Source organism: Ceratotherium simum, chromosome 3 (genome assembly GCF_057802395.1).
Source record: "Ceratotherium simum simum isolate JZ-2026a chromosome 3, ASM5780239v1, whole genome shotgun sequence".
Taxonomy (NCBI): domain Eukaryota; kingdom Metazoa; phylum Chordata; class Mammalia; order Perissodactyla; family Rhinocerotidae; genus Ceratotherium; species Ceratotherium simum.
The window spans coordinates 24,289,788-24,299,416 of NC_141902.1; the positions used below are offsets into that span (position 1 = coordinate 24,289,788).

Sequence of the window (9,629 nt, forward strand, 5' to 3'; positions counted from 1 at the left end):
GGGGGGATGACCTCATTTCTAGAAACTTATCAATGTGGAAGGTGAGGCCTTAAATCTGCATAATAACCTTACTCTTGTTTACTGTGCTTTACTGGTAATCTCCCATAACTGAGTCCCCCCACCCCTCAACAACCTCCTTTGTCTTTGGCTGAAGATGGTATTTAAGATGAGAATCTGTGCTATTGTGTTGAGAAACTCAGTATCCCTGGTTTCTTCCATGCATACATGTTATTAAACTTGGTATTATTTTCTCCTGCTAACTTGTCTTTTAATTATTCGGCCAATCAGAAGAACCTTAAGGAAAAGGGCAGAGGGGGATTCTCCCTCTTCCCCAACAGAAAACACCTAAGGATGGGAGCTGGTTGCCAGGGGGAACCAACCATGTGATTGAAGGATTGAAACTTTCAGTCCCATCTCCCTGGCCTCAGGGAGGGGAGAGGGGCTGGAGGTTGGATCAATCGCCAATGGCCAACGATTTAAGGAACCATCCCTATGTAATGAGGACTCCATAAAAACTGAAAAAGATGGGGTTTGGAGAGCTACAGAGTTGGTGAACACGTGAAGATTTGGGGAGAATGGTACACCTGGAGAGGGCATGGAAGTTCCATGCTCCTTCTCCATGCCTTGCCCTATGCATCTCTTCCATCTGGCTGATCCTGAGTTCCATCTTTTTATCATAAACCAGTAATCTAGTAAGTACAATGTTTTCTTGAGTTCTGTGAGCCACTCTAGCAAATTAACTGAATGCCAAGAGAGGGTCATTGGAACTTCCAAACTATATTCAGAAGCACAGGTGACAACCTAGATTTGCGATTGGTGTCTGAAGTGGGGTTGGAGGCAGTCTTATAGAACTGAGCACTTCACCCATGGTGTCTGACCCTATCTCCAGGTAGATAGTGTCAGAATTGAGTTGAATTGTAGGACACCCAACCAGTATTGGAGAATTTCTTGGTGTGGGGAAAGAAGCCACACATCCAAATTGGGTGCAGAATTGTACCTACCCTACTCTTTGTCTTTTTCCTTCTGTACTTATGTACCTACTCGCACACTATACAGTGTATTTTTTAAATATGTTTGTTGTTTATTGTATGTCTCACCCACTAGAATGTAGTAAGCTCTGTAGGGCAGTGATCTTGGTTTTGTTCATGGTTACACCCTAAGTTTCTAGAAGAGCGCCTGGCGTAAAATAAATTTATTGGGGGCCAGCCCCATGGCTTAGCGGTTAAGTGCGCGCGCTCCGCTACTGGCAGCCCGGGTTTGGATCCCGGGCGCCCACCGACGCACCGCTTCTCCGGCCATGCTGGGGCCGCGTCCCACATGCAGCGGCTGGAAGGATGTGCAGCTATGACATACAACAATCTACTGGGGCTTTGGGGGGAAATAAATAAATAAATAAAATCTAAAAAAATAATAATAAATAAATAAATAAATAAATAAATAAAATAAATTTGTTGAATGAATGAATACATTCTGCCTGATTTATTAATGAGTGTTTTACCCCTGTTTTCCCACCACAATGAAGAAATTTGAGGGAAGTTAGGTCTTATTTATATTTGTGTTCTCCACGGTGCCTGGCCCAATGCATGGTTTGTCATAGAGAGCAATAAATGCTTTTGTAATGAATTATTCTCAAGACAAAGACCCATCCCTAGGAGATCCAGAAAGGGGGCACTGGTGAGGGGCTTCAGTGAGGGAAAGGCCAGTGGTCAAGCTGGAAGCCTTGTCTCAGGTCCTCCCTTGGGACCAATTCAGGGCAAGATTTATGGATGGCAAGAGAAGAGAGGTGTCCACAAGGCCACTGTTTCTTCTCGACATTGCTGAGCCTTGGACATGTACACGCAGAAGGATGGTGCCCCCAAATATGGCTCAGGACAATAGAAAGGGCCTTTGCCAAGAGGAGCCAACCTCAAGAGGAACCTCAGCACCGACCACTATCTTCTGTCTAAATTAGAAGTTCTCAACCTGGAATTGTCCTCCAGATTTGGTGTGACATTTTTCTTCCGGTTCTCAAAGGCCTGCATGGTCCAGAAAACATTAAGAACCACTAGCCTTCCCCCAAGGGGAAGCCCAGAATCCTTCCATCTCCTCCCGCCACTCCATCCAGGCTTGCCCAGCCTCCACCAGCCCCGGCTCAGAGAGTGGAGCAGACACTGCTGTGAGCACTCACTCCCACCACCGTGGATCTTGTTGTGTGATGGACTCAAGGAAGCAACAGAGGGCAGAAGGTGGGAGAGGCTGTCTTCAGTCATATTGCCCTGGCTCCACCCTTACCAGGAATTTCCAGACTTGAGGATAAGTCTGAGTTTATTTCAGGAAAGAAATGCTTAAACCACAAACGACAGAGAAGGAGCCAGGATCCTTCAGGAGCCTGAGTCTCTACTCCTTTCCCTTACGATTCTTCCAAAGCAGCAGCCCCATGAACCCCTTCAGCTCCGCAGCCCCACACCGGAACCCACATGTTGGTTGGATCACAACAGCCAAATGGACAACAGTCAGGCAGATGAGAATACTGGGGGTTCTTCCTTAAGCCTGGCATAAACAAGCCCCCAAATTGCTAGTCTGGCAGAGCTTCAGACTCTGTCCCCAGACCTAATGATCTCCTAGCCCAACCACCCTCAGGCTCCTCGGCCCAGACCCCCAGCTTCATGGCCTCCCAAGCCCCATCAGAGTCGAAGGGAGAAGCCAGCCACCACAATGCTCTCGCCGGTGATGTAGCTGGCATCTGGAGAGCACAGGAAGGACACGAGTCCTGCACAGTCCTCAGGCTGCCCAATCCTGGATGTAAGGAGGACAGAACACAGCATCAGTGATCTCAAACTCTGGTTCTGTGCTCTGGTGGGAGTGGGCTCCATGGAGGGACAGGGTGGACTCAGGAGGGCTACTTGCACCCTCTGGGGCTGTGTGGACCCCAGTCTTCAGCAAAAGGAATGGCCAGTAGACAAGGAAGGGTCCGCTCTTGAGGTAGACACAGCTGCCTCTCCCCAACCATACCCAGACCACTGAAGCTCCAAACTCCACTTGCCTCTGCACCTTCTGGGATTCCTTTGATAGGTTCCAGAAAGCCTCATTCTGGTGTAACTGGGACAAAGGAAGAGATGAAGGGGTCAGTGCTGCTAAGCAACGAGAGGGGCGGGCCTGAGGGGTCACCTGGCAGAGCACCATGGCAGGTTTGCCCTTCTCCGGGTTGATGGACTGGGTCATGGCTGAGTTCAGAGCACAGTGAGGACCTCAGCTGTAAGGATGCTGATTGGAGACTTCAGTCCCCCCCTTTATCCCTTAGTCACTGGGGAAGTTCCACTGAGTCAGGCTGGGAAACAGTGGACACGCCCCAGTACTCACTATTTTGCTGAAGTCAGTCTTGATTATTCCTGGAACCAGGCAGTTCATCAGGATGGGCTTGGGGGCCAGCTCCATCGCCAGCGTCCTCATGAGGCCCAGCAGGGCCGTCTTACTGATATTGTAGGCGCCCAGCTCCTGGGAGGGGAATCAAGACAGGGATTAGGATACGGACAAGGGGAGGAAAGTGTTGGGTGGATTTGCCCCCTGCAGAGGACCGCACCTGGCCCAAGCCCAGAGCTCAGATGCACTCTCCCCAGCCTGGTCTGAGGACAGAAGTTGGATCTGAGGGACTCAGTAGCCACCTGGGCAGCAGCTCAGCCCAGGGCAGTAGGAGTAAGGTGGGGGCCTGCCCCGGGCACAGTCCCTGTGGGGCCCTGGGGAACCCCTCCTCCTGCCCCAACCAGGAGCACACGAGCAAGTACTCACCACATGTGGAATATAAGCTGAAATGGAGGAGACCAGGATGACAGCACCCCTCCTAAGAGAAGACAGACAGACACAAGGGGAGAGAGACAGCTAATAACTTACCATTGATTGAGGTGCTATAATTATAAAAAAGATATAAAATTTATAATTATAAAATTTTTGTTATTATAGTCACTGAATAATGCAATCCTCACAACAGTGATACAGGTCCTATTAATAGCCCCATATCACAGCTGAGGAAATTGAAGCTCAAAGAGGTTAGTAACATAGACAATAAGTGGCAGAGCTGGAGTTCCAACCCTATCTCTTGGACCCAATGTCCATGCTCAGAACCACTATCCTCTTCTGCCTCTCCCCAGGGAAGAGGTGGGCAGAAAGCCAGGGGCTTGGGGAAGAAGGCAGAGTGGGCTTGGCGAAGAGGCGCCCAGGGCTGATGGTGAATGGCTATCAGAGAGTGGCCTCTGAGAAGCAGGTGGGGCAGGAGGAGACAAGGAAGGAGTCGGGAACTTTTCATTCTATCAAGACAGCCTCCAGCCAGTTCCTAAAGGGTATGTCTGCAAGGAGGAGCCTGAGGAGCAGCTGTGTCCCAAGGGAGGTGGTGGCCCAAGTCCCTGACATGAGACCCCTGGGGACACATGTGGAGTGCAGTCAGATAAGCAGGATCTGGAACAGAGGCAGGGTCCCTGGAGATGGAAAAGCAGGGAATGAGGAGAGGCCTGGGATGGAGAAATGGGGCAAACCCTGTCACAGGTTGTGAGCTGGTGAAAAGGCATCGTCCAGCTGTGAGACAACCAGAGTAGATTTGGCCATGAACCACCAGCCCACAAGGTTAAGGAGCTAAAGCACAGTCTCTTCCTAAACTTGGTGATGTCAAGGCCAAGGAGAGCATGCCTGAGCCCCTGGCACATAACCCTCGCCCTGCAGGCACCAGAATTAGCAGCTGTAGCTGCACAAAGGGTACAGCAGGAGAGAGGGAGGGGGATGTGGAGATCCCGGGGAGACCTCTTCTTTCCACCCCTCCCCCGGTGCCCCTGTGTTCTCCAGACCCCACTCCAGTGCCTCAGTCTCCCCAGCATCCTCCAGTCCCCACCCTCACCCTGCAGCCGGACCCCCTCTTCTCCATGTGAGGCAGCAGCTGGCTCAGCAGCAGGGCCGGGGCCTTCACATTCACGTTGAGGATCTAAAATCAGAGCAGGGGCATGGCGGAAGGTGGAGAGAGACACGGTCAGCCCGGGGCCTGTTCTCCCAAGACACTTGAGCCCTATAATTTGTGCAGCAAACCCAGATATGTGCAGATCTGAGAGATTAATCCCCCTTCTGACTAGGGCAAGAGGTGTTTCTGACTTGCTAATGGTTTAATAGTTAGGCAGGCTAAGTGACAGGCCTGTGAGCAGAGCCCTGAAAATGTGACTCATTCAGGCCTGGGGTGAAAGAAGGAAATGGTCAGGCCCTTTAAAGCAACTGTACTATGTGCTGGCTGTGCAGATAGAAGCTATAAGCAGAGGCCACTTGAAAAAGATTGAAGGCAGAACAGAAGGAAAGAAAGCAGGTGCTGGGAGCAAGGGAGATTTCTGGAAGAGGCATCTTTGTCTCTCTGTTTTTATTTGCTATGCTCTTGCCTTGTCCCGATAAAATTTAAGGCACACTCACAATGCAGCAGCATAAAATAAATCAAATAGGTATTATGTAGGAAGAAATTGAGAATAGGAAAAATAAGTGTAGAAAAATCAAGAGTGAGGTTGTGCCCACAGGTCACAGCACATGGTAAGGACTAAGCATTATTCTATTATTCTTCGTTCACAAAAATGCGTGCTGGGAGGGCTGACATACAGGCCAGTTTATTGCAGACTTGGCTCTGAGATTTCCTGCAGTCACCGCAAAGAGAGAGACAAGACAGAGAACTGCCATGCTGGGAGTCAGGTGCCCACACTGACCCTGCCTGCAACGAAACCTGGATCTGGGCTCAGAGCTACGAGTCCCTGACCCTCTGATTGGGAACTCTGTCCGCTGGGTCTGGGGACACGGGAGAAGTCTAGGAGGAACTGGGAAGACAAGATGCAGAAAGTGAGCTGGGGGCTAGGACAGAGTGCCAGCTGGGACTAAAGTGATACAGGGATCCCTCCTGCAAGGCGCTGTCTTCAGTGAGGTCAGCGTGTCCTGCGTCTCTGGGGTGCGAGGCTGCACCTCTGTCACTGACCAGGCCTGCCCGCTGTTTTCCCACTCCTTCATCCCACAGCCCTCATCCCCTTGGATGTGGGCAGGGAAATGCTTCAGCTGAGTGCTGGGAGGCCCATTTCGTGACAGGTTACCAGCGTTGAGGATGACCCCCAGGACTGTAAGAAGTGGCTCAGATGTCTGAAGGGGTGACCATCATGAGGTCCCCAATAAGAAGGAATTGAGAGTTAGGCTAAGGGCTTTTGGGTCATTCTCTGCTCAAAACAGAGCCCCACCAGCCCACCGCATGTCTGCTCTAAGCTCCATGTGTGACAGGCTGGGCCATGGCTGAGATGAGGCCCCTCCTAGACTCAGGGGCCAAACATGCGCCAAGGAAAAGGCAAGTCCCTTCCTTGCTGAAGAAAACCGCTCTATCAGAAAAGAAGGAAGAGTAGCTCTGTGTGCCACGAAGCCCTGAGTAGAAATGGGTGAGTCTGAGGAAGGTGCTGCTGGAGAGTCCTTGGAGAAAGGATGGAGGAGAGGTGGTTGGGGTGACACGTGACAGATTTCCCAACCTGCCGGAAAGAGCGGGTGTCCGCCTGAGGGAGGTGCTCAAACTGGCCCGAGGATAAGGCGAGCGAGAAGGAATTCTCCTCACAGAACACCCACTGAAAATAGCGTTCAGGTAAAAGCAGAGCATCTGGTAAATTCTAAACTTGTTTTGTGACCATTTCACCTCCAAGGTGGTGGCAGATGTGATCGGGGACTATTTCTGTCCTGTGGTGCAGAATTGCATGTGGAGTAGCAAGTCCTTGGAGAAGAGGAGAGCAGCAGAGAAAGTGAGGGGGGCTGTGGGCAAGAGCCCCAGCTTCAAGAGGGAAGATTTCAAACAGTTCCGAGAAAAAGAGTCATGATCCCGTGAACTGAGACACTAAAAGGGAAAATGACTCGGCAGGGTTAGGAGACTGTCAACAGTGAAACCCCAGCTACTAATCACAGATGATCCTTCGGAGGCATTAAGGAAGCCGAAGAGCCTGGGGAGGCTGCTAACAGTGGCTGCAAGGAGCTCGGATTTCAGGTCATCTCTGAGGATGGAGGGAAGGGCACTCGGCCAAGGGCAGATGTACAGAGGGGCTGGCCTGAGAATGCTGTCCGCAGAGCAGAGAGAGCTGGGGAGAGCAGAAGGAAATGCTGCAGCCCAGCGCTTGGGGCAGAGGGGGTGCTAACAATGGCAGGAAGAATGTGACTCCACCAGAGTCCATCTTGTCTGCCAAAGGGACTAGGGAACAGAACACGGGAGTGTACAGGAGTCGTAGGTGAATAACAAAGCCCTGGACAGACCTCAAGGCATTTTACAAGGTCTCTCCTGGACCCTCGTGGAGCAGGATCATTAAGTGGACTGTAGTGGGTTGGAAGGTCCGAGCTCATGGAAAGCTGATGGGTGGGTCCAGGCCTGACAGGTGCAGCAGTTCATCTGAGAGAGAGGGAGGAGCCCTAGTACAGAAAAGGTGGAGAATCTCAGCGGCAGGTACAGGTCACCCAAGAGGAGCACAACCACCAATATATGTCCCCACGAAGGATATAAATAATATAAACTGTTGACAGAGAGCGGAGACGTTACTATTCTTGACTCTAACCAAGAGCAGAGACTTCCTCCCACAGGTCTCTCCCCAGAGCCTGGCACACGGCAAGCCCTCAGTAAATGTTTGCTGAATGAATACATGCAAAAGAGATGGGAAGGGAAAAGAAAACAGAAAGAGTATAGAAACCAGCTTGAAAAACACACACCAGAAAGCAGCGTTACAGCACATTCCAGAGACAAGTGGTCAGTGGCTGTTTTCACAGTCAGGTCAGGAGGAGAGAGGAGAGTCTCGGAGGGGGAGCACTTCAGACCCCTCAGCCAGCTCCCAGGGGCGGCCTCTTACCTTGTCCCACACCTGCTTACTGGTCCCCAGGGTGCTCCCCACCAGGGGGTTGACCCCTGCGTTGCACACCAGGAAGTCGACACCCCCACAATGCTCCAGGGCCTGGGAGGAGGGGTGACATGAAGCGTTGGGGTGAGTGTAGAGATGACGTGAGGAGGCCTTGCCCTCGCAGAGCGGCCGGGGTGCGTGGGGCATCAAGGCAAAGCTCGCTAATTAGGTATTATCTCAACCAGGAATGGTCACAAGGCTTCTTGGTGATGGTAAGTGCCCGGATAGGCCCAGGGGCAGGCTCTCTGGTGCTGAGGGCCTCAGGGGAAGAAGGTCTTCTCCAGGAATCCCTCTGGGGGCTTGGGATGAGGAAATCCCTTTAGACCCCTCCTCAATGGAAGAGCTCCCAGGGTGTGGGGTGTGGGGTGTGAGGTGGAGGTGAGGGTCCTCTCATGAACAGGCCGCTTTCCAGAAAGCCAGTGTGAACAACAAGGTCTGCTCAGTTAGACTGTAAGCAATCATGGTCTCAAGACGTATTTTAGGGCCTCCGAGCCTCTATCCTGGTCCCTGCCTCTCCCCGGGCTGAGTAGTAAGAGAAAGGTTCTACATGTGGCCCCTCACCGTGGCCACCAGCCACTCCCAGTCCTCGGCCTTCCCCACATGGCAAACGGTGCCCGTCACACTCAGCCCCTCCCCCTGCAGCGCTGCCACTGCTCGGTCCACGTTCTGCGGCTTCCAGCTGCTGACCACCATGTGGGCCCCATCCTGGGCCAGACGCCAGGCGATAGCAAAGCCGATCCTGCAGGCAGAGAGGGAGGGAACAAGACAGCCTTAGCCCCTCGCCACCATTTTCCCTCTACCCCGCCCTGGAAATCGACAAGGCTGTGCCCTGCTCTACAACCCAGAGGTTCTTCTGTGGAAGCGAGGGTTCCTGTGAGGGGTCAAGACCCACAGGGCAATTGGGACACTTACCCGCTAGTGGACCCCGTAACCATGGCTACCCGATTGGCCAGGATGCCCTTTTGGTCTATCCCACTGCTGCTCTTCCAGGGCAGCACTGAGCCCAGCACAGGGATGAAACAGGCCTCGTTGGACCCAGGCCACTGCTCGGAGCATGGCTGCCAGTGCCTGGTCTGCTTCTTGCTGAACTCGGCCCTGGGGAAAGAACCAACTTCACTTATCACTGATGCCATCAGTGAGCATGATGGTCATCTACCCTCAACTCCTCCAGACAGACAAGGCCAGCTGCAGAGGGGGGAAGAGAGTTGGGCCACTCAGGGTGAATTTCAAACACATGAGCCTCAGGTCAGGAAACCTCTCCATGAAAATTCCCTATTTATAAAACAGGCAGATTAGAATATGAGACCTAACCTTCAGTAGACAGGATTACTTTCCCATTCATTCCATAAGCAAGCACTGGGCACTTGCAATGTGTCAGGCACTGGGCAGCAGATATCAGGGCACCCTGGTGAATGATGGCCCCTAACCCCACCCATGGAGCTTCCCAGTGGAGTGAGGATGCCAGACACCAAACAAATAATTACACCAATTATTAATTTTAATGAACTGCTTCTACTTGAAAAAGCAGAAATCAACAGAAACACCCATTCACTGCTGGAGGAAGTTTAAACACGACCATTTGGGAAAGTGGTGTGGCTCTACCCCAGGAAGTTGAACATACAGGCCTCCGATTGCAGTTTCACACCCACAAGAGGGAGGTCTTGTGTGCACCAAGAGCCTGTACACAGCAGCATTCTTTGTAACAGCCTCAAACTAGAAATGAGCCCAAATGTCTGT

General features: G+C 52.0%; 1 protein-coding gene across 1 annotated transcript; it reads right to left on the reverse strand.

Annotated features, from left to right (window-relative positions):
- Positions 1 to 2,663: 2,663 nt before the first annotated feature.
- LOC101400666 (dehydrogenase/reductase SDR family member 2, mitochondrial-like) lies at positions 2,664 to 8,948 on the reverse strand. Its single transcript, XM_014780478.2, is given in 9 exon segments — positions 2,664 to 2,775; positions 3,023 to 3,078; positions 3,340 to 3,474; positions 3,766 to 3,817; positions 4,875 to 4,945; positions 7,845 to 7,946; positions 8,454 to 8,631; positions 8,805 to 8,875; positions 8,877 to 8,948. Coding segments are annotated over 9 exon segments (849 nt in total).
- Positions 8,949 to 9,629: the final 681 nt, after the last annotated feature.